The sequence below is a fragment of the Eriocheir sinensis genome, chromosome 12 (assembly GCF_024679095.1).
Source record: "Eriocheir sinensis breed Jianghai 21 chromosome 12, ASM2467909v1, whole genome shotgun sequence".
In the NCBI taxonomy this organism is placed as follows: Eukaryota; Metazoa; Arthropoda; class Malacostraca; order Decapoda; family Varunidae; genus Eriocheir; species Eriocheir sinensis.
Genome location: NC_066520.1, coordinates 18495630 through 18518413, shown reverse-complemented (window position 1 = coordinate 18518413; position 22784 = coordinate 18495630). Strand labels below are relative to the sequence as shown.

General features: G+C 42.7%; 2 protein-coding genes and 1 long non-coding RNA gene across 10 annotated transcripts; 1 reads left to right on the top strand and 2 right to left on the bottom strand.

Moving 5' to 3' along the window:
- Nucleotides 1-328: 328 nt before the first annotated feature.
- On the bottom strand, nucleotides 329-12746 carry LOC126997540 (transient receptor potential channel pyrexia-like). Of its 3 annotated transcripts, XM_050858694.1 has the most exons (8): nucleotides 12582-12746; nucleotides 8622-8881; nucleotides 6762-8366; nucleotides 6267-6553; nucleotides 5056-5281; nucleotides 4574-4703; nucleotides 3971-4072; nucleotides 329-1325 (listed from the first exon to the last, which is right to left on the bottom strand). In XM_050858694.1, exons 2-8 carry the CDS (start codon nucleotides 8843-8845, stop codon nucleotides 570-572), a joined length of 3330 nt encoding a protein of 1109 aa, XP_050714651.1. In that variant the 5' UTR covers nucleotides 8846-8881; nucleotides 12582-12746; the 3' UTR covers nucleotides 329-569. The 3 variants fall into 3 exon arrangements, with proteins under 3 accessions (XP_050714651.1, XP_050714652.1, XP_050714653.1); XM_050858695.1 differs by lacking the exon at nucleotides 6762-8366; XM_050858696.1 differs by lacking the exons at nucleotides 6762-8366; nucleotides 8622-8881 and having other exon boundaries at nucleotides 12582-12690.
- A 777-nt stretch (nucleotides 12747-13523) lies between these two features.
- Nucleotides 13524-18379, top strand: LOC126997538 (formylglycine-generating enzyme-like). 6 transcript variants are annotated; one of them, XM_050858688.1, is made up of 8 exons: nucleotides 14588-14628; nucleotides 14670-14710; nucleotides 15030-15483; nucleotides 15742-15895; nucleotides 16120-16291; nucleotides 16641-16824; nucleotides 17726-17799; nucleotides 18023-18379. In XM_050858688.1, the coding sequence occupies exons 1-8, from the start codon at nucleotides 14593-14595 to the stop codon at nucleotides 18129-18131; spliced, it is 1224 nt and encodes a 407-aa protein (XP_050714645.1). In that variant the 5' UTR covers nucleotides 14588-14592; the 3' UTR covers nucleotides 18132-18379. The 6 variants fall into 6 exon arrangements, with proteins under 6 accessions (XP_050714646.1, XP_050714649.1, XP_050714648.1 ...); XM_050858689.1 differs by lacking the exons at nucleotides 14588-14628; nucleotides 14670-14710 and adding an exon at nucleotides 13524-13693; XM_050858692.1 differs by lacking the exons at nucleotides 14588-14628; nucleotides 14670-14710 and adding an exon at nucleotides 13526-13749.
- A 110-nt stretch (nucleotides 18380-18489) lies between these two features.
- LOC126997539 (uncharacterized) lies at nucleotides 18490-20378 on the bottom strand. The gene is made up of 3 exons (XR_007752184.1): nucleotides 19703-20378; nucleotides 18757-18943; nucleotides 18490-18635 (listed from the first exon to the last, which is right to left on the bottom strand). It is a non-coding gene; the product is annotated as an uncharacterized LOC126997539 (long non-coding RNA).
- Nucleotides 20379-22784: the final 2406 nt, after the last annotated feature.

Here is a 22784-nt window from a genome sequence, read left to right as displayed (position 1 = left end):
CGTATAGTTGGGTCTACACAACACTCGCCTCACTGCTAGCCGCTATCACTCGGTCTTCACGGCAAAACGCAACACTCATTCACTCCCTTGCTCACGCCCTGCACCTGCTTCGCCCCCACGCCACGCCGCGTCCTCACCTACTCGCGTAACTATAGCAACGTGACGCGCTGGTGCCGCCGCTCACCGCCAGGGTCTCTGCTGTACGTACCTGTATGGGGGGGGGGGAGGGGAGAGAGGGGGGACTATGCAATACTCCCTGGCCTAATCACGTGCTGGACTCATAATCGCTAGCCTTTACCTCGAGAACGCAGGGGTAAAACATACTAGATTATAATTATTAGTGTAATCTTGTATTAATGTAGTTTCAGTGAACTTGATCTTACATATAAGACAAACACATTAAGTATGAATTTTGTAACCGTACTGAAATATGATCAAAGGATTCTTTATAACCGTATCAATCAATATACACTGAATTATCAATCAAAATATTATACACTAAATTAGTGGGAAACGCTACGGAGGGGTTTCCTGTATGCACACATGACCCCTTGTTTGTTCCTCTTCAATTACTTGTTCATCCCTTGCTGCAGGAGGTTGATCTGGAACTGAAGACTCTTGATCTCCTGCGTCAGCGCCTCCAGATGCGCCGTCACTTCCCCAGACGAGCGCCTCTCACTCTTGTCCTCACACGTGCACACCACCCCGCAGCGTTTGCACTTGTCCCTGAACATAGCGGGAATTCCATCGCCTGGTGCCTCGTTTTCGATCTCCTCCCACGTTTTCCAGAAGTCACAAAGGCCCTTCTGTATCAAATTCTGGCTTGACTCTCCTCTGTCACTTAGTAAGCCAGTTTTGTAACATTTCCTAATCCACGGGAAGCAGATGTCGATATAAAAAATGAGATTGATCATTTTCATTTTTTTGTTCAGGAAGAAAGCCTCTCTGGTCGTGGAAGGAGCTTGAATCAAGGTTACGATGAAGGCGCCGAAAGTACACAAGTAGACGATGAACAAAACGTGCGAGATGACCGGAAATTTAATTTCCTTGAAAAATATCTCTTGATTGAAGTCACCCATCTGCCAGAAAGCAATGCTAAGTACAGCGTGAGGTATCGACCTAAACTCTTTTTCATCCAGGAACAGCAAATAAAAGATAAAGGCAAATAGAGCTATGATGTAGGTGGCGAACAACAAGCCCTTCAGGTATTTGCGGAGGAACTCTTGGGTGATGCTGGTGAGTATGTTGAAGCTGGGCAGGTGGTCGATTCTGAAGACGAACTCCATGCCGGTCAGGACCAAGGCCGCGATCCCGCAGAAGTACGCCTGTAGAGGAAGAGTTGGTGTTCTTAGGTCGGTATCCTCAGACGCTTCCGCCTCTCACATCAACTACCTCCAAGGGCCGAAAAAGAGGTCAATCGCGTTATAATGAATGTTTTTGAAGGTTCACGGCACAAAAGAATGATCATACTACCAGAAGGGTTTTAAAATTACCTTTGCAAATGCCCAAAACTCCTACGAATGTCTTGCCAAATGTGTGTGATTGGGCTCCGAAACGTTACAGAAAAAAAAAAAATATATATATATATATATATATATATATATATATATATATATATATATATATATATAAAATGTTATCTCATTTTTATAAGCGATGTTGGTGTATTGCTGGGCCACACAGCCCTGTGTGTATGAATGCTGTGTGTCTGTATGCCCCCGCCCACCGCTGCTTAGCTGGCTGTGGATAGGTCCTCCCAGATGTATTTTTTTATTTTTTTTTATGTCAAGATATGTGTATGTGCTGAATGGATGACTGTGTGAATGATGATAAGAAAACAAAACAATAACAAAACAAACAAAACCTATAACTGAAAAAAAAATATGGCCTAATATCCCAGCCAGGGCTGATAGGCAAAAAAAAAAAAAAAAAAAAAAAAAACATACAAATTTAAAAAATGAAAAAATCTCGCCCCATTTAATTCCCCCCTTCCCCTACCTCCCAATCCCATCCCTTGCTTTCCCCCTTCCCTTCCCTAACCACCCCCCTCCCTCTCTCTCTCTCTCTCTCTCTCTCTCTCTCTCTCTCTCTCTCTCTCTCTCTCTCTCTCTCTTTCTCCCCTCAGGGCCATTCACGTGGTTGGCCTCTCGAGTCTCGACTGCCACCTAGGCTTACACTGTACTCAGTATATCACTCACGGCCTGTTACCATCCCCCACACTACCTCACATGTATGTACCATAACTATACTACTAGAACTCTATGCCATGACATAAACCTGGAATACACAACAGAGACGATAAAACAATTTAATGGTCGTGCGGCAGTCTCGTCTCCCTGGGCCGAGCGAGGTGAAAGAGCTCCCGCAAGACTTCACGTGCGGCCGAAGTGTTTGGTCCCACTATTTATTTTGAGGACAAGAAACTAGGCCTCTGGAGGGTCGTGGAAGCTGAAATATCCCTCAGACACACAGAAAATAACATTGACAGATAAGTAAGGTGGAAGAGTACCAAGGAATTGGTGTAGTTAAGTCGTTCAGGGCTACCAAAACCCCTGAGATAAGTTGAACGAAGATTAACGGTATTTGTTTAACACTCCCTGCCTGCGTTGCTGTTGGCCGGCGAGGGCTCCATCAACCCTCAACCCTCTGAAGAAGAAGAGGAAGCCGGTACCAGCCACAAGATGAAGAAGAGGAAGATTGCCCTGTATAGTGTATTTATTCTGAAATGTAATAAAACGTTGCCATTGCCGCGGCGCTGTTTCCCGCGCCGCTTTGGGCTATTTCTGGAGAGGCTCTGACGGACGAGTATGGAAGTCGTGGGCTGCGGATATTCGTACAGGACACAGCTGCCTTTGATGCTACATCGTACACTGTAGTATATCAAAGTTTACCTGGTCATTCATGCCTTGGTATTCGTGGGCTATTTTGGGCGTGGAAGGCCGCGGGTGGCTACAACAATGTCCTGGCAGGGGGCACTGCGTTAGAACCGCCAGCGAGGACAGAACGCGAGCGGTATGGCCTTCTTTGTGTTGTCCTTGCCTTCCTCATGCAGCATAGTAACGAAAGGTTGTTAAGGTCAAGGAGAGACAGAATATATGTTAATGGGCTGTGTCACTAGCTACAACACTGTCATGGCGAGGGGGCACTGCGTTAGAAATATTCATGAATGTATTCTTGAATACTTTCAAGTATTCGTATTTGTATTCGGATTAAAACCATTTCAGTGTATTCGAATTCGTATTCGTATTCATTGGAATCTGAAGTATTCGTGTTCGTATTCGAAGACAACTCTCGTATTCACTCCATTCCTGGTCGTCACGATTATTTTTCACGATACAAACATTTCTCTGCTGAATCAAGCCTTTTTTTTTTTTATCTTATTGTCAACAAACAAAACTATAATATAGGTATGAACAGTGAATAAACAAACATTATTCAGCTATATCAGTACTATTTTTTTACATGAACCTCAACATAGAAAATTGTAGCAAAGATAATGTAAGTGGTCAGTAAAGTTGGGGCATACGCTATAGCTGCGCGTGACCCCGGTGCTCATCTCCGCCACGTTAGCCCTACAGCCTGAGGTGGGTAAGAAAAAATGACAAGGGAAGGTGCAGTGAGTCACGTGTTTTTTTAATCGCGTGTGCGTGCGTGTGTCTGTGTCTGCAGGTGTTGGTTTGGTACACTCTCTCTCTCTCTCTCTCTCTCTCTCTCTCTCTCTCTCTCTCTCTCTCTCTCTCTCTCTCTCTCTCTCTCTCTCTCTCTCTCTCTCTCTCTCTCTCTCCTTTGAAATACACATGTGAAATCTATTTAAAGCCTAGCTATGATTTTTTTTCTCTCTTTACCACGCCGCGAAGCCTGGCAGCGCAGCACTTTACTGACTAAGCTATCGGAGAAGTGTGTGTGTGTATGTGTGTGTGCGTGTATGTGTGTGTGTGTGTGTGTGTGTGTGTGTGTGTGTTAGCCTTGCCTTAATGGTGTTCCTGGTGAGGAGGGTGAGGAGGGTGATGATGGTGGGCGTGGGCCAGAGCACCTGCATCAGCTGTATTAACCAGTGGTCCTTGAGGCGGATCTGGAAAAAAAAAACTCTTACCTTAACGGCGCTACATTGCTACTTTGTGTTTATGGATACGAATAATCATATTTCTTTATCTATACCTCTCATTGGCAGTATCTAGACAGTAGCTACTTTTTTATGACTGACGCGTACGGAAGTGGTTATGGATACACGAACAATAATATTTCTATAGTTAAAATTCTCATTGACAGCAAATAGACAGTAGCTCTTTTTATCAACTGAGACGTACAACAGTGATTATAGATACAAATACTTATGCCTCTGTCGCTATTATTATTTTTACCGACAGCATCTAGACAATGGCTGCGCTTTATTAATCTGAGGCGCGCAACAACAGCTATGGATGCGATTTTTTTATTTTCTTACAGCAGAGGAGACAGTTCAAGGGCGTAAAAAAACCTTCTGATATACTTATACTTCTGATGTAATTATTCTCATCTGGACGTAGGAGCTCTTCGATAATTACAAGTGTCACGACAGTCTTGAGACACTTACCATTCTGTTGAGTCCCTCCAGCTCCTGCAAACCGACGGAGAGTCCCATCGGCACCAATATGTAGGCGGGGACCCAGGCTTTCTCTAACGGCACGGCGTCCTTGTACTTCTGATCCAGCTGAATGAGATGTCTAGTAGAAAATAAATGGAAAAAAAAAGTCAACTATGAAAAATAAACAAATTCAAGAGATGAGATTACACTTTTGTATTACGTAGAACTGATTCTTGGAGGTTCAAAATACCACAAATTTACCAAGTTTCAAGCTACAGTAAAAAGAGAAGGAGCTAAACGTCTAAATGCTTCGAGTGTAAGATATTGGTATACTGACCTGATGCAACAGAAGAGAAAATTGATTCCTCGAGGCTGAAAACACAGCAAATACACTAAGTTTCAAGGCGATACATAAAATTCTCTCAACAATAGTAAAAAAAAGCAGGAATGAAACGCCTTAAGCATCGAGTACAAGACGAAGCTATACTGGCCTGAGGTAGCAAAGGAGAGAGACCAGACAGACGATGGTGACCGCTCGAAGTATCATGAGTAGCGTGAAGATGTAGCAAGCGTACGTCTGCCACTTGTACGCCACCCAGGCCTTGGTTAGCGGGTGCTGCAGAAGGGGCAGAGAGTTCTCCCTTGATGCCATGGTGTAAATGGGGTGCTGCCGCTTCCAGGTCATCCCGTCACATGTGAGCAGTTTGGTAGACTTCCCTGAATAATAATGGTGATGATAATGAGACATATTTTTCTCTTTTTACAGCAAGGGAGGCAGCGTAGCCCCTTGACTGCGGATTTCCTACCAAAAGACCTCACCAAGCTATACAGGAATGGAGCAAAAGGTGGCTGCTACAATTCAATGAAGAAAAATGTAAAGTCCTGCACCTTGGGAGGGGATATCTAGCATACCAATACCACATGGGAAACACACCACTATCCACTACAGAGGCAGAGAAAGACCTGGGACTGTATGTTTTACCAGGCTACCAGTGAAGGCGAAATCCGTGCCAATCGCAGCAGACGGGTTAAGAGCAGAAAACAACACCAGCAACAGAAAGACCCACTAGACGCTGCTCTGATATAAGTAAACTGAACGAGAGGCCAGAAGAGAGGTCAGTTTCGGAGAAGGGAGGTCAGTATCGTGTGAATTATTATCATTATTGCTATTATGATACTCTCATGGCTATCTCTTTACTTTTAACCGTACTCCTTATTTTTCAATCCTTTTTACCTTCCTGTTACTTTAAGTTTCGCATTGATCTCTCTCTCTCTCTCTCTCTCTCTCTCTCTCTCTCTCTCTCTCTCTCTCTCTCTCTCTCTCTCTCTCTCTCTCTCTCTCTCTCTCTCTCTCTCTCTCTCTCTCTCTCTCTCTCTCTCTCTCTCCAACACAACGGGAAGTTTACATGACAATTACTATTTTCATTATTGCTAGTATTGTTTTCGCCCCTAAGTCAGAGTAGGAGGTCCATCCAGTCTAGTCAATGCAGCATTCGTCATGTATTTTGTAGTGTATGAATGTTTAAGCACAATGTAAAGTTCTTGACCTCAGCCATTCATAAATAACTCCACGTTTCTAGTTTAATGTTTTCTGCTTGCAATATAATCCTTTTTAATGCTTTTGTTCTTGCGTGTGGCTTTGAGGGTAACTTTCCTAATGCCAAGAGGGAGAGAGAAAGACGGGGGGAAGGGGTTATGTTACCTTCTTCCTGGGTCTTCGTTGCCCCCTGGACGGTCCCGTTGGCGTCTTCCTTGTGGCCGGAATTTGGTGTTGTTGTTGGTGTTGCTTTCTCCACGCCGAAATTGTCTTCCAAGAGTCTGAAATCTCTCCTGGAATGGCACTTGGTCATGATGTTGTAAGCAAGCTCAGGGAAGACTTTTATGGTGTCCCTGAAGAGGAGGCAAGGGGCCTCACCATGCAACCTCTTACCAACCAGTCCAAAGCCAGCCTCCCACCAGTTGCTCCTGACCACCGCCTCCAGCAATGACCTGAAACACGCATGCTACAGGCAACTTCAAACGTACACACACATAGTACAGGTAGCTTCAAAGTACAGGTAAACAACAGGTAACTTCAAACTTACTCAAACTTAGTATAGGTAGGCTCAAAGTATGGGTAAAGTACAGGTAACTTCAACTTTGCATAACACAATTTTAAAGCAAAGCCACTGAAAATCATCACACGGATATCGCTTACTCTTTTTTGGCGCTCAGCATCTGATGGACGTAGGAATGAAACCTCTCCGTCAGGTCGTCCGGTATGTTAATTGACCTCTCCGAAAACTTCTCCAGTAAGAAGATGAAGACGTCGAAGCGTCCTTGGTCATGGGCAACGTCAAGAGCATACTTTCCTTTTTTGTCCTTTTCTTTAATGAGTCCGCGGTCTGTTTCGAGAAGTACTTTACAACACTGCAGTTTGCCACTGAAGGCGGCACAGTGAAGGGCGGTGTACTTTTTATCGTCCTTCGCCCGCCTCGAGGCCTTTTTCTTCAGCAGGAGCTTGAGAATGCTCTCGTAGCCGTAAAAAGCGGCCCAGAGGAGAGGTGTGCGGCCGTATTTGTCACAGGGGTCGATGCGAGCGCCTCGACGGAGCAGAGCCTTGCAGGCATCGACGCTTCCCTCCTGGGCAGCTATGTGTAAGGGGGTCATTTTGGATTCATTGGTGAAGGTCACATTCTTCTCCCGTACCAACCTTTCATGTAGGATGATGGTTCCTCTGTAACCTGGAGAATTATATATTATTGACGCTCTTACTTCATCTCCTATGAATGGGGAAGCACCAGCCTCTTCTAGAAGCTTGATGCATTTATCACTTTTCCTCTGAACTGCTAGAGCCAGCGGTGTATAATCATCCTTATTCTTTTCGTCGATCAACTTCATAACTTCATCATTTTTCAGTAAGTGCTCCAAACAGTGATGGGATTTACTGGCTGTCGCTATGTGAAGAATGTTACTCTCCTTATCAATGCTCTTCACACTCAGAGCAGCCCCTCTTTCCATCAGCACCTTCGCACACTTTGCCTTCTCCTTGGCCACAGCGGACATCAGCGGCGTCCACCCGGAAGAGTTTAGTGTGTCTGGAGCTGCGCCTAAATCAAGAAGAGATACAAGAAAGTTGTCAAAACCTTTCTTGGCTGCAATATGTAGTGCTGTGTTTCCGTCACTATCCTTGTAATTTACGTTTATTTTTTCCACAGGTATTGCCTTAATAGTTTTACAATAACCTTTTCTCGCGGCAATCATCAGCGGGGATTCTTGCCTTTTGGTTAGGGTTGCATCTCCTTCATAGAAGGGAGCGAGTGCTCTGCAGCAGCGGTGGCAGCCGTTCTCAACTGCATAGTGAATAGGAAAAAACGAGATGTAATCTTTCACATTCGGTTTAGCTCCTCGCTTTAGTAGCAGCTCGACAACCTCGCACTGGCGTTGCTGGACCGCTACATGGAGAGCTGTCATGCGTTTGCCATTCAAGTTATTAACTAAAGGCTTCTCTGCTTTCTCTGCTTGATCTATGAGTACGTTACAAACGTCTTTCAGTCCTTCTCTTGCCGCTATATGAAGAGGAGTGTTCCCTTTTAAGTCTTTGGCGTCCAGTTCAGCGCCTCGCTCGACGAACAACTTGGCAATGTCTAAGGTTCGGGGATCTCCTTTGCGGGATTTCAAGCATAAGATGTGGAGGGCGTTGGAACCATCGATCTCGTCGACAGAGTTAATGTCCATCCCTTCATCCAGATGCTTCTTGCAGGACTGGTAGCAGCTGATGGAAACTGCTCGATGTAGCTTGTTAGATATATTACTCTCACACCTGCGGATATGAGTTCTTGAATGTAATAACGTCCATGAAACAAAAATTACGTGTTAAACGGGCATAGTTTTGCTTTTTAACATGAAGGAAAGAACGTTCAAACCTGAGATGGATAAGATGAAGTTTCTTATTAAACTCGGATGTTGTATTGTACTTAACGATAAAGAGAGGGACGTTGACTTTGTAATCTCATATTTGGCAAACACACACACAAAAAAAGTAATAATAACAATACATATTTATTCATTCATTTACCGTAAAATATTTTCATGGAGGGTATGGAGGGTATCTTCAGGGTCAGTGCTCTCGTTCTCCATGTTGAGAAACACGCTGGACGTTCTTGAGACTCGCGAAGAAGAGACGTATCGTTCCCTCATGACGACACTCGGTTCTCTTGCTGACAACCCACTCCTGCTTCGTTTCACCGGCGACATCGCTATGCTGTCCAGCCTCGAGTTATGCTCACTGGCTTTCCTCATGCTTCTCACCCGTTATAGCGAGTGGATCTACACGTGCTGCGAAGATATGATAAATACCAACTTATCATTCATATTTGACAAGGACAATGGAGGTCTTTCTTCATCGTGAGTCAGAAGTAAGGGATCTAGTACTATTAATTCCATGCTGGTGGATTACGACAGTGTTTTGTTTTGGGATGGTATTGTTATTATTATAAGAGACTAAGCAGGTACAGAGGGAGGGGAGGGGACACTTTAAGCCGTCTTTTCAGCAGCCCCAAACACCTGATGAGACGCCGAGAAAGAGAAGATGAAAGTGAAAGCGACGAGAGATGAACGGAAAGAGGAGTTTCTAAGGTAACTTTTTCCTACTATCAGAAACACGAGAAAAATAGCCTGATAAAAAAGAATGATGGGCTTCAATTATGTTCTTTATACTATTACTGAGAGAGAGAGAGAGAGAGAGAGAGAGAGAGAGAGAGAGAGAGAGAGAGAGAGAGAGAGAGATGATAACTGATGTGGCCTAAGTGGTTTGTCTCTACACACAAACTCGACAGGAAAAGGAGATCGGGGCGCAGAGAGAGAGAGAGAGAGAGAGAGAGAGAGAGAGAGAGAGAGAGATGATAACTCTTTTGTTTCTTTTTTGGGAGCAGCGAGTAGCGGGCTTTTTTTTTATTATTGTTTTCTTTTTTTGTGTGCCCTTGAGCTGCCTCCTTTGTTGTAAAAAAAAAAAAAAAAAAAAAATGGAGATCGGGGCGCCGGATACGTGAGTCAGAGAATATAGTGTCAAAACGTTTCTAGCCTCTTTGATATCACGAGCAGTAAATGGTAAAGGTCATCTCTTTTAATAACGACGCAGGGAGTCAGTTTGTTTTTGTAATATATTTTTTGTTTTAATTTTTCATTTCCTTCATTTTTTTCCCATTTTTTTCTAAGCCTCTTAAAACGTCAAGGCGATTTCGAACTGTCAAGATGTCTGTTTTTCCTCATTTTTTTTTATATCTCTACTTTTGCAGCAAGTGAATGTCATCCTGCAAGCGTCGAGTCATTTTAGTATGTCCAGTTTACCCTTCGTTTTCATGCACCATATCTCTTTCTTTTATATAGCAAGTCATCTTCTGTCATTGCTAGTTTACTGCCGGACAAAGGCCATCTCCTACACTCTCCGCTTTGCTTAATCTCCGATGTTACGAAGTGTCTATGATCAATCTCGGGCACCCATTACGACTGTTATTATAGAAGATTAACCGGATTTTCAAGGGTGATTTTCCCGTTCATGGTGAAGAGGGCAGGTAAAACTATCACTGAGATCCAGCGTTGCCAAATTATCGTACTCATCGCATTGCATTTTCGTAGTTTCTGACCAATAACGAATGGAAAAACAAACAAACAAACATCAATAAATAGGAGTTTTAACGCTAACTTCAATTTTCTATCGTTATTTGTGCAGGTACGAGAGTTTGAGGCTTAAAAGTAATAAAGACGATATGGTGAGTACGATAATCTGGTAACGTTGCTGAGATCACAAAAGAGTCCAAGAAAATACCAACAACCTCTACGAGACGCTTTTTTTAAATATACGAACTGAGGCGCCCAGACTAGGCTAACAAATACGCGCTTTGCAGGTCCTGTCTGCCCTGATTTCAACAATTTCTGCGTCTCCATACTGTACTTTGCTTGTCCGTGTAATATCAGTTCTACGTATTAAATAAACTGGCCAAGTCCACTTCTTAATCACCACTAAAATATCTCAACCCTTTATCTGATTCTCGTTTCCTGTATCTCCATGTTTAACCCAATATTCGTCTCTTCACTCCTCTCTCTACGCTTCTTAGCTTTCTCTCTAGATTTCTTGTAAACTTTCTGAATCGCCTGCTGATTGAATCGAATGCCCTCTCATGATCCATCAAAACCATGCATAGGGATTTGACTGTACCTACTCATCTGATTATTTGACACCTTGGTAAATGTGGATATGGCCAAGTGTCGCCTATCCACTGTAAGTCCAGCTTCTTTCGGCTGGTTAGAGTCTAGCGTTGCGTCTATTCTGAATGTTATGATGTTAGTGAAGTTATACTAGGTCCCAGGCCGAAGACTAATAGGTATGAAACACATGATAGTTATCTCAGAGCGTAAAGAAAACCGTCAGAATTTTGGGTGTGATGCCTTCATCTACTCTATTCTGTTTGTAATAATGTTAGTGGAGTTAGTAGGTTAGAAGGAGAAGATTAATCGGTACGAAACGCTTAACAATTATCTCAAAGTAAAAATAGAATGCACACTCAGTATTTTAATTATCGTGTATTCAACAATATGAGAAAAGAGTTGTGAATCATCCCTGTACAACCCTCTCTGGCGCCACCCCTTCGTTATAACCACAAAGAGAGGCACAGACAGTATCTTAATTATCATATATTAAAAACAACATAAGGAAAAAAATAGTGAATCCTGTAAGTGAATCCTCCCTGTACAACCCTCTCTGGCGCCACCCTCTTCGTTATAACCACAAAGAGAGGCACAGACAGTATCTTGATTATCATATATTAAAAAACAACATGATGAAAAAAATAGTGAATCCTGTAAGTGAATCCTCCCTACAACCCTCTCTGGCGCCACCCCTTCGTTATAACCTCAAAGAGAGGCACAGACAATATTTTATTTGTCATATATTAAAAAAACATGAGAAAAAAAGTTGTGAATCCTCTAAGTGAATCCTTCTTGTACAACCCTCTCTGGCGCCACCCTCTTCGTTATAACCTCCATAGAGATGCACAGACAATATCTTATTTGTCATATATTAAAAAAAAACATGAGGATAAAAGTTGTGAATCCTCTAATAACAAAATATAAGTGAATCCTCCTTGTACAACCCTCTCTGGCGCCACCCCTTTCGTTATAACCACAAAGAGAGGCACAGACAATATCTTATTTGTCATATATTAAAAAAACATGAGGAAAAAAGTTGTGAATCCTCTAAGTGAATCCTCCTTGTACAACCCTCTCTGGCGCCACCCCTTTCGTTATAACCTCCAAAGAGAGGCACAGACAATATTTTAATTGTCATATATTAAAAAACAACATGAGGAAAAAAGTTGTGAATCCTCTAATATAAATGAATCCTCCCTACAACCCTCTCTGGCGCCACCCTCTTCGTTATAACCACAAAGAGAGGCACAGACAGTATCTTAATTGTCGTATATTAAAAAAAAACCATGAAAAAAATTGTGAATCCTCTAAGTGGATCCTCCCTACAACCCTCTTTGGCGCCACCCCTTTCGTTATAACCACAAAGAGAGGCACAGAAATTGTCATATATTAAAAAACAACGAGGAAAAAAGTTGTGAATCCTCCTTGTACAACCCTCTCTGGCGCCACCCTCTTCGTTATAACCACAAAGAGAGGCACAGACAGTATCTTAATTGTCGTATATTAAAAAAAAAAACATGAAAGAAGTTGTGAATCCTTTAAGTGAATCCTCCCTACAACCCTCTTTGGCGCCACCCCTTTCGTTATAACCACAAAGAGAGGCACAGAAATTGTCATATATTAAAAAACAACGAGGAAAAAAGTTGTGAATCCTAATTGTACAACCCTCTCTGGCGCCACCCTCTTCGTTATAACTACAAAAGATTGGCACAGTCAGAAAAAATTGTGAATTCTCTAAGTGAATCCTCCCTGTACAACCCTCTCTGGTGCTATCTCCTTCGTCATAACCACCAAAGAAACGCTACTATTCGAGCCCAGCAGGCCAACTAACCTGAAGAAGCTGAAGGAGGCTGAGAAAGAGTGACGAGCTCGGGCGAGTCTTCACTGAACCGCTGACTTGAAGCCGGAGATAAGGGAAGACGTAGCGTTGTTGCCAGTCCCCTTCACTGAACGTCCCTTTGTCTGTTCATTACAATACCTTACCAGCCATTTCGCTACGCCTTAAAGCACTACTGTCAAGCCCACTGAAGCCCTAAGCCCAAAATATTACATGGCGTAGGACTATTAATTGCTAGCCATGTGAATTTGTAATACTAGTTTGCTTTCATCTGCTAACTCTGATATTATACAAGCACGCGCGCAGCGACTTCCTATGTGAGAACTGGGATTTCCCGTGCTACATAAGGCCTTTTGGAGGAGTAAATATCCTCTCTGGGATGAAATATATGTATAATGCGATCCTCCAGTGATGAACTTTACACATTTTTATGCTATATTCTAATGAGCCGTCTTCCGAAGTGAGGACGGAGGAACAGTGAATCTTTCAGTCTCTTATATATATTTTTTATGTGTGTGTGTGTGTGTGTGTGTGTGTGTGTGTGTGTGTGTGTACGGATCTCAACGTGTCCTACGAGACACCTATGGATATCGAACTTGTATTTTGTTTGTCGCCATTAGGCGTAATAAATTTATTAAATCAAATCAAATGCTCTCTCTCTCTCTCTCTCTCTCTCTCTCTCTCTCTCTCTCTCTCTCTCTCTCTCTCTCTCTCTCTCTCTCTCTCTCTCTCTCTCTCTCTCTCTCTCTCTCTCTCCATCCTACTACTACTACTACTACTACTACTATTACCACTACTGTATGTGTGTGTATATTCTCTTAGTAGATGAATAAGAACCACACAAGGAGAGAAAAAGTGAATGAAGAGTAATGACGAATAGAATAATGTGAGCCGTTGCGGAGACTAACCATGACAGATGAAACTCCTGATGCTGATGATGATACCTGTCAGCTGGTGGGTGGTGCCTCAAAGCTCGAAGTATTGTTATTTTTTATTTTATTTTTTACAGTAATGCCCTGCAGCTGACGCCTCCCACCGGTGATAAGATGCTGTGCTTGTAATCTTAGGAGTGCTCTGCGGCTTGTTGGGAGACTGTAACTAGGCGGGTAAGGAGCAAGCGGGGCCGGAAAGAACGAGAGAGGGGCCTTAAACCTCATCAACGGTCAACGGTAAACGGTATCAACCAAAACAACACGACAGAACCAAGTTAGTAGCAGGGTAGTGGCGGTAATAGGCAGAGAGGAGTGGGCGAGGAGGCTAGAGGAGGACAACGGGGCGATCTGCACGGTGTTAAGCCTGTATGAGGACAAATAGGAAACAAGAATGGTAAAGCTGGCAAAAGTGTTCCTGGTGCAGTGCTGGGAAAAAAAAGGGCGCAAATGCTTGAATAAGTGAAGATGAGTGACTTTATTTCAGTTAACCCATAAGTAGCGGGGATCATGTTTCTTAATGGTCCCTCCCAGCGAGAAAATGAGAAAAAATCACCTCACACAAACCATTTCATAATATATATCAAAGCATTTGTGATCAGATTATGTATCATCTATTTAGGGGGGTTTATATCATGGCACAAATTTGGCCCGTCGTGGCTACCGGGTTAAGAAAGTTATATAATACTGAAAAGGAAGGTGTGTGAATAAGAAGGGAGGAACGAGAGGAGGAGGACCTAAGAAGCGATACAAAGCGTTACAGGTCAAAAGAAGAAGAAAAAGAAGAAGGGAAAGGAGGAAGGTGAGGCCAGCATAGAGATCATGACCATGACTACAGGGCCAGAAAGAAGGAGAGTATGCAGGAAGAAGATAATGGAATTGAAACTAGTGATTATGTAGTAGTTGATGAAGTGCTCAAGGAAGTTTACAAGCAGGATGAACTGATGAGGAAAACATGGGTCGACGTGGAAAGCAAAGCATGGAACAAATTACAGAGAGGGTTTAGTATCAGGTACGAAGGACTGCCCATGAGAAACAGCAATTACAGAAGAAAGGTCTGGATTTTTGGAGGTTATATGATGTCCATGGTAAAACTCCAGAATCACACCCAGGTTATATGCTGTCCATGGTAAAACTCCAGAATCATACCCAGGTTATATGCTGTCCGTGGCAAAACTCCAGAATCACACCCAGGTATTGATATAGGACACCGATTGTAGCTTCGTGCATCATTGTTATCTACGGGGTTCATATAGTTATTGTCTTGGTGTGTCGGGCCTTGTCTAGTCATATACAGTGAAGCAAAAGTATAAAAAAAAATAGGTTACTGTCTTTGGTAAAACTCCAGAATCACACCCAGATATTAATCTAGAACACCTGAGAATCTCCCCGCAGTTATTACCTATGGTTTTCATATAGCTATTGGCTCAGTGTGTGTACTGGCTTGTCAAGATTTTTGTCACTGCTTATTAGTTGAATACATTGTGTAATTTGTTTTGATTTTTTTTTCCAGGTGCGGTCTGCAAGCCATCATGAATACTTGGCAAATATTCACCCTCGGAGTGTTAGTATTCAGTGTGTGCAGTGCCTCGGAGCAGTGCACAGATCCACAGGAGCAAGATGACGACAAGCCTCCTGGGTCCTGTGGGTGTGGTGCAACTAGTAGGACAGCATCATCAGCTCCAAGTGATTCAGCTGAGACTTCACCAGTATTAGAAAATAATGAAGAATCTCCAAATTATAAATATAGTGAGGAGGCCAATCCAGTCAAAGGTGTCCCTCGCACAAATCAGATGGTTCACATCCCCGGAGGCAAGTTCATAATGGGCACAAATGAACCGGTGTTCGCCGCTGACGGAGAGCAGCCAGCGAGATGGGTTGAAATTGATGACTTCTTCATGGATGTTCATGAAGTCTCAAATGCAGAGTTTCAATTGTTTGTCCTGGCAAACAAATATGTTACTGAGGTAGGCATGCTGGCGGCAGTACTAATTTGACACAATGAAGAAACATTATTGTGTACAGCAAAGATTTTATACATTCAGATATTGACAAGATCATAAATAACACTTCTGTACTGTGTGAGATTCTTTTGTTAGTATTCTCATTAATCTTTGTATTATTGTAATATTAACAAAAATCTGTTTGATATTTACTAATCTGATTATTTGTAAAAAGTTGTATCTTGTTGTTATCTCTATAAACAAATCTTCATTTTTATACAGGCAGAGAAATTCGGTGACTCGTTTGTCCTTGATGGAGAGCTGTCGGATGATGTCAGATCCACCTTGAATAATGCCGTTGCTGCCGCTCCTTGGTGGGTCCCCGTCAAGGGGGCAGACTGGAGACACCCTGAAGGACCGGACTCAAATATTTCTGGTATGCTGAATCATGACTTAAACCTCTTCTTGTTTAGTTTCTGTTTTGGGTTGTGGAATGTAGAGGTGATTGGCCAGAACCTTTGGTTGGAACTGTATTTCATGAAGTCTCGGGTTGGTAATGCTCTTGTGCTACCAGTCAGGGTATAAACTCATTGGTCTATTGTGACTAAATTTTCAGATGTGGGATCAAGTACCACTGAATCTTTTGCACCTCATTTCCAGACCGTATGGAGCATCCAGTTGTGCATGTGTCTTGGAATGATGCGTCTGCATACTGCGAGTGGATGAACAAACGGCTACCAACAGAAGCTGAGTGGGAGCGAGCCTGCCGGGCCGGAAAGCAAGAGAGATTGTATCCTTGGGGAAATAAATTCACTCCTAATGAAAAACATAGGTGATATTTTTGCTTCGTATTTAGAAAATGTATATCAAGAGAACGTTGACTGAGTTTTTGCAGTTTATTGATTATATAAAATGAATTCAACTTAAAGAAGGACCTTCAAGTTATGTGAAAAATCACTGCAACCTCAAATTTATCACTAATGATTCTTAATCTCCAATGCCTTTGATTGTTTGGTTCCCTGGCCAGTCATGCACTATAATTGCATCACTTTGTCTCTGTTGTCAATAAGGTGACCAGTAGAGTGAACACATAGTTCTTCAAAATTACTGTCCATTCCACTGTAAGAAAGTTTTATGAAGTAGGCCAACAGTTACAGTAATCTTTTGTCTTAAACTTTCAGAGCCAACACTTGGCAGGGAAGCTTCCCTAACACAGACACGGGGGAAGATGGGTATGTAGGCCGGTGCCCTGTCACTGCATTTCCTCCGAACGGCTATGGGCTCCAAAACATAGTGGGCAACGTGTGGGAGTGGACGGCGGACTGGTGGCGGGTGAGTCATTCGCCAAGCTACCAGAAAAATCCAGTAAGTAAATGAGAACAGTGAAAGTCATATCAGTTTTTGTCAAACTTTATTGTTTATTCATTGGTCTAACTGTATGTGATTCTTATACCCAGTGAACACCATGCAGAGTGTGACATTACATAATGAATACTTCTTTCCGGGTAGCATGCTACCCAGAAGTCATCCCTGGATTGTTTCTGTAAGAGAAAATTCCAAGTGGAGGAAGCCAAAAGGATGACCACAATGTTAATGGCTTGAGCAAGTTGATGGGTTTTATCATGAGGTACTTAGGATAGGAAGGGGGCCTGTATGGAGATTTGCTCTGAGGGACCCCAGAGTTAGGTATCATGGGGTAGGCAAAGCAATCCCCCTGAGTGTATTCTCCTATTGAGTGATTAATTGATGGAATGTTTTATGAAGTGCATGTATTTTTTTTAAATTGAGTACATAATGTTAGCCTGGTACCAGCGACGGGCCAAATTTTTGCCATGATATAACCCCCCCAAAATAGATGATGCATAAACTGATCACAAATGCGTTGATATATATTATGAAATGGTTTGTGTGAGTGATGATTTTTTCTCATTATTCTCGTTTAGAGGGGCCTTTAAGAAACATGAACTCTGCAGCTACCGGGTTAAGTGCCACTGATTGAAGGGCCCATTATACACAGCCTGTACATAGCAACACAACTCTGGGGTTACTGCCGACAGAGATGCAGGTGAAAATAGGATGGCATTAGTGCAGCTTTGCATAAGAGTACACCCAGGTTAAATGAGCTGAGTCATGTGAAATCTTCATAAGTTTTGACTCTATCTGATTTACTATTCAAGAGAACATTATTTATTTAATATGTATTCTTCCACATACCCTTCACACCTCAAGTCAACTATGAAAACTAACACTTCTACCTCATTCTCAGAAAGGACCAGCAGCTGGGCAAGACAAAGTGAAAAAGGGCGGTTCATACATGTGCACAAAGGAGTACTGCTACAGGTGAGCTGTCACTTGTATTTGTCCACCATGCATGATAACAAAATACAAAAGCATGAGGGCATTTGTAAGTTACTTTATAGTGTAGCATTGTACCGAAGTGTTCTTTGGCCATTAAACTTTGCTGTCGAGTCATAATGTTGTGGAAATATGGCCAGCAATTAACAACTGTAAAAGTATGCATTATCTGGTTGTGTTATTCCCTACTGTCGTTCTCTTATCACAGGTACAGATGTGTTGCCAGGAGCCAGAACACTCCCGACAGCTCTGCTGGCAACCTGGGCTTCAGGTGTGCTGCTGATCATCTTCCTGAATACCTCAAGGACCAGCACTGATTACAGCACTAAATATAAACTTTTCTCTATTCAACTATTATTTTCAATTTTGACTGGCAAGTGGTGAAGCTCGCCAGTATTTTTTGTCTTGAAAATTTAATACTTTTGTTATGTATAGACAGACATTTCCTGTGATTATGATGGCATTCATATTGTGATTTTTTTAGCAATATCTAGTATTAGTTTGTATTACTTTGTATATGAAGATATCACGCATCTTATTTACAAAAATCAAAAACTTCTTGTCTCCCAGGTATGTTTTATTCTCTGCATCTCAATTTTAGTGTATTTTGCAAGTGTGTGTGCTTCTGTGCAGAAAGTTGTATTTATTTAAATTATTCCTGTTCCTCCTCCTCTTCCTCCTCTCTCAATCTCTTTTCATTGTTACTCCTCCACTTCCTCTTCCACTTCCACTTCCTCTTCCACCTCCTCCTCTACTCCTCCTCCTCCTGCTGCTGCTGCTGCTGCTGCTGGGAAGGCTGGGACGAGAACACCTACTGATCTCTGGAAGGAAAAAAAGAAAGGTCAGGGTTGTGTCTACTACTACTTCTAATAGTAATAATAGTAATAATGATAATAATAATAATAATAATAATAATAATAATAATAATGTGCCAACACATACCCTACATCAAGGAGTACCGCAGCGCTCCTCATTCTCGCCCTAAACGCTTCCTTTTCTGCCGACAACCTCTCGGCCTTCCTCTTCCAATCGTCCTTTTCCGTTGACAAATTTTCATTCTCCATTTTCAATCTGCACAACCCCTCCTTTAACCCGGTAGCAGCTGGGATCATGTTTCTTAATGGTCCCTCTAAGTGAGAAAAATTAGAAAAAATCATCACTCACACAAACCATTTCAAAATATATATATCCAAGCATTTGTGATCAGTTTATGCATCATCTATTTTGGGGGGTTTATATGATGGCACAAATATGGCCCGTCGCTGCTACCAGGTTAATTCTGCCTCTTCCTGCTTTAATCTTTTTTTTCTTCTTCAGGGTCATTAAATGGGTCTTGTTTATAGACTGGGACCTTGGGGTACTTTTCTGCCATGTTATTCTGAGGGTTGAATAGGTCAGTTTGTTGTGGAAAGATCATTGATGAATAACAGGAAGAGAGTGGGTGATAGCACAGAGCCCTGCGGGACACCACTGTTGATAGGTTTAGGGGAAGAACAGTGACCGTCTACCACAACAGATACAACGGCCGGAAAGGGAACTGGAGATAAAGGATTATGTTAGGGTATAAAAGTAAACGTGATCAGGCTAAGTAAAGTAAGGTTATAGGTTAACTTTTGGATGCCATGTTGTTAAATGTGTAGATAGCCTATTCTACGCGTCTTTCTTCTCCCAGACTTTCACAACCATTAAGATAAGCTACCTATAAAACTTTTGGGTAATGGGTACTACTATTCTAGTATTTGCCTATACTCTCCCCTCTTACCAAAAACAGGCTAGGGGGCTTGTGGAAATGCGAGGTGGGGAACACGAAATCCGTCGCAATCATTTTTTTTTAATTGGGGGGGAGGGGAGAGATGTAAAATACCGTAAATGTAGGGAAAATCCTTACATTCAGGGATTTTTTCACGTGCGAAAACCACGCAATTTTCCCCACCTGTGCATCCTCGCCACATCAGAAAGCCAAGGCGGTGAATGGTCACGGTCACGGCGACAGTGGATCTCCCGGCGCAATGACCCGGCCACGCCCGTGTTCCGCTCGTTGGAGGAGAGTGTGGACGTGGCGGGCAGCATGCAGACTCACGCCAGCACGAGGGGCGGGGCTCGGTGCTGCGGGAGAGAAGAATGTTGGAAGTGATTCTGCAAAACCGGGTACACTGCCAGAAAGATGACGGCCAGTGGTCAGAGGGAGATAATGGCCACTACACCAAGGCCATCTAGAGGGGGAGAGGCCTCTTCACTCCCTCAGTGACGTCAGTCGGGTAGGGATAGCGGTCAGGTCAGCCTGGGCTGCTGTCAGGCCTCTTCACTGTTTTCCTTCTGTTGTTTGTTTGTTTATAAGTTTTATTACTTGTTTTAACATACATAACGATAAGGCAACTGACAGCAAACAAATTGTTATATAACTATTATTGTATAGAAATATGCTGAATAAATACTTTTATTCATTGAGTATGCATAATAGTGATAATGATACATATACAGCAATTGAAACTTATCAGCGAAGTCTTAAATCTTAAAGAACATATGTCAAGACATTTGAGCTTCTTGATGGGTCAAAGAATATACATATGCCAGTATAACACACACACACACACACACACACACACACACAGAGGGGCACAAACACCGTAATTTCCATTTTATGTAACCTGCATTCACGGGAAAGGCTCTACGATTTCTCTTCATAACGTGTGTGTGTGTGTGTGTGTGTTAGAGTTATTTTACCGTCTTTTATGTCTGTGACCTTAGAGAGAGAGAGAGAGAGAGAGAGAGAGAGAGAGAGAGAGAGAGAGAGAGCTGGCACGTCTCATACCTTCCTCAAAGTGAAGAGACGACTGGAAATAAACGTCAGTGAAGAATTTTTCCCACGTTTTGCTTGCACTGACGGATTTTCTTTCACTTTTGTTATATTTATGAGACCCGGACGCTGGCCGGAACATTCTTTATACCATCTGACTACAGGGATTTATGGCTCTTAGTCTAGCTCATAAATCTCCGTCAGTCACGTATATCATTGGAACTGTTTGCCAACCTCAACTGAGCGGTAATGCATCGAACTCTTTGTTGAGTGGCGCGTGGAGGCCGTTAGTGCTTTTAAGTCGGATAAGTGGCCGTGAAAAGCACCACGTAGAGGAAACTTTGGCAATATCGAAGCTCTTATGATTTCGAGAAGTCTGGGAGGAGGAAAAACATCACCAGTTGAGAAGTAAGGCGGAGTCGAGTGATCGTGGTGGCGCATATCAGCTGTAAATGAGACGTGGACGCATTGAGTGACTTAAAAGTTGAGGAAGTGTCCCGCTTGGCTGTTAGACTGTGATCCCTATATCGTTACCCTCGTAAACGAACTCCGATCTCTAGATATTTGTCTTAATCAATTTTTCATCATGTGGTGTGGTGGGTGTCGTGCCCGCTAAGCTCTTGAGGAGAATGAAGTTAATAGACGCTGCAGACAATACATTAGGAGCGGTTAGGGTTGATGAGGGCACGGCCAAAGAAGAGGTGAGGGTGTCCAATTGGCGGTGTGCTGACGGAGATACTGAAGAACGAGAGCAAGTGTTCCTTCCGGCAGATGACCAAGAGAGAGGATGATCGATAGAAGAGATTGGATATTCCCAGATCTCACTAACGGGCGTTGAACAAAGACAACCTGCACCATACAATTAGCGGGGATGGCTTCACTGGATCCACCACAGCAGCCCCGGGGGAGAATGTGGGTAGATTGAAGCTGCAGTGTCGCCATCGTTGTCGCCCTTAGGAAGCGTGGACATGAATCATCAGTAATTGTTTCGAAAGTTTCATCACGGCGCGCACGATAAGCTGTCACTGTTAGCGGAGGAGCTCTGAAGGTTGTGGTGATGAACTTTCTTTTTCACTAATTAAACACGATAAAGTGATTTGATTCTTAACCGTATATAAAAAAAAAAGACATTTGAAGACACAATACACTAGTGACGTATGGAACAGTTTCAAAGTTTTGCGCATTGATGAACTTTTGCATAGAGGAATAGTAATTAAAAATAAACGCTTGTGATTCACGAATGGATTTTTAGAAGATGGAAGAAGCTCTGAAATCACGGCCATTAAAAACAAAACAAAAAAAAACACACATTTGCATTGAATAAATATGAATAAAAAAAACATTGTAGCCTATGATGATTGAAAGGAATGAGTCAAAAAAGTAAGTCATATTTCAAAACTACAACACCATCGTGAATGAGTTTGTTAAAAAGTTTGGAGTTTTTTTGGTCCGTTTACGAATTCCATCCCATCAGCTATTAGAGAGAGAGAGAGAGAGAGAGAGAGAGAGAGAGAGAGAGAGAGAGAGAGAGAGAGAGAGAGAGAGAGAGAGAGAGAGAGAGAGAGAGAGAGAGATTTGAGACATTTATTTATAGCTACAGTTGTATAATATTAGTTTTCTTTACATATTTACATTCAGTGTTTTACAGCTGCAGCATGCCTGTGTGAAGCTGAGCTTTTCAGGCAAAGTTAATTTTTCCAATAATAATAATAATAATAATAATAATAATAATAATAATAATAATAATAATACATTTCGGGAAACAGGAGTCGAGTAAAACTGGGGTCACGAAACAGTCCATGGACAGCCCAGCAACTTCCACGACGAGGCATTTGAAACAGGCGACCTGATCGAGGCGCCGAGACGTTCAGGAATACGGACTTTGAATCACGGCTCATAAATCAATGAACCAAAGAATCAAGGAATCAAGGAACTGTCTCCCGGTTCTCTTACCATCAGAGCCTTATTAATATCCCCCTTATTAAAGTCCTTCCTTCCTGAACCACAGCGCTTCTCAACGCCTCCATGTCTGCCGACAACCTCTCGGCCATCCTCTTCCAATCGTCCCTTTCCTTCGACAAACTTTCGTTTTCTCTTGCCCTCAACGCCGTCTCTTCTGTCAACCTCTCGGCCCTCCTCTTCCAATCGTCCCTTTCCGTAGACACACTTTCAT

Bases quoted from the DNA above. Each gene is read 5' to 3' on its own strand.
- LOC126997538 (XM_050858688.1), top strand. From the start codon at position 14,593: ATGATGTCCATGGTAAAACTCCAGAATCACACCCAG. The intron at 14,711-15,029 runs GTATTGATATAG...TTTTTTTTCCAG, and splicing joins AACTCCAGAATCACACCCAG to GTGCGGTCTGCAAGCCATCA. The intron at 15,484-15,741 runs GTAGGCATGCTG...ATTTTTATACAG, and splicing joins CAAACAAATATGTTACTGAG to GCAGAGAAATTCGGTGACTC.
- LOC126997540 (XM_050858694.1), bottom strand. From the start codon at position 8,845: ATGAGGAAAGCCAGTGAGCATAACTCGAGGCTGGACAGCATAGCGATG. The intron at 6,554-6,761 runs GTAAGCGATATC...TGCGTGTTTCAG, and splicing joins ATGCTGAGCGCCAAAAAAGA to GTCATTGCTGGAGGCGGTGG. The intron at 4,704-5,055 runs GCCAGTATAGCT...ATTTTCTACTAG, and splicing joins TCTCTCCTTTGCTACCTCAG to ACATCTCATTCAGCTGGATC.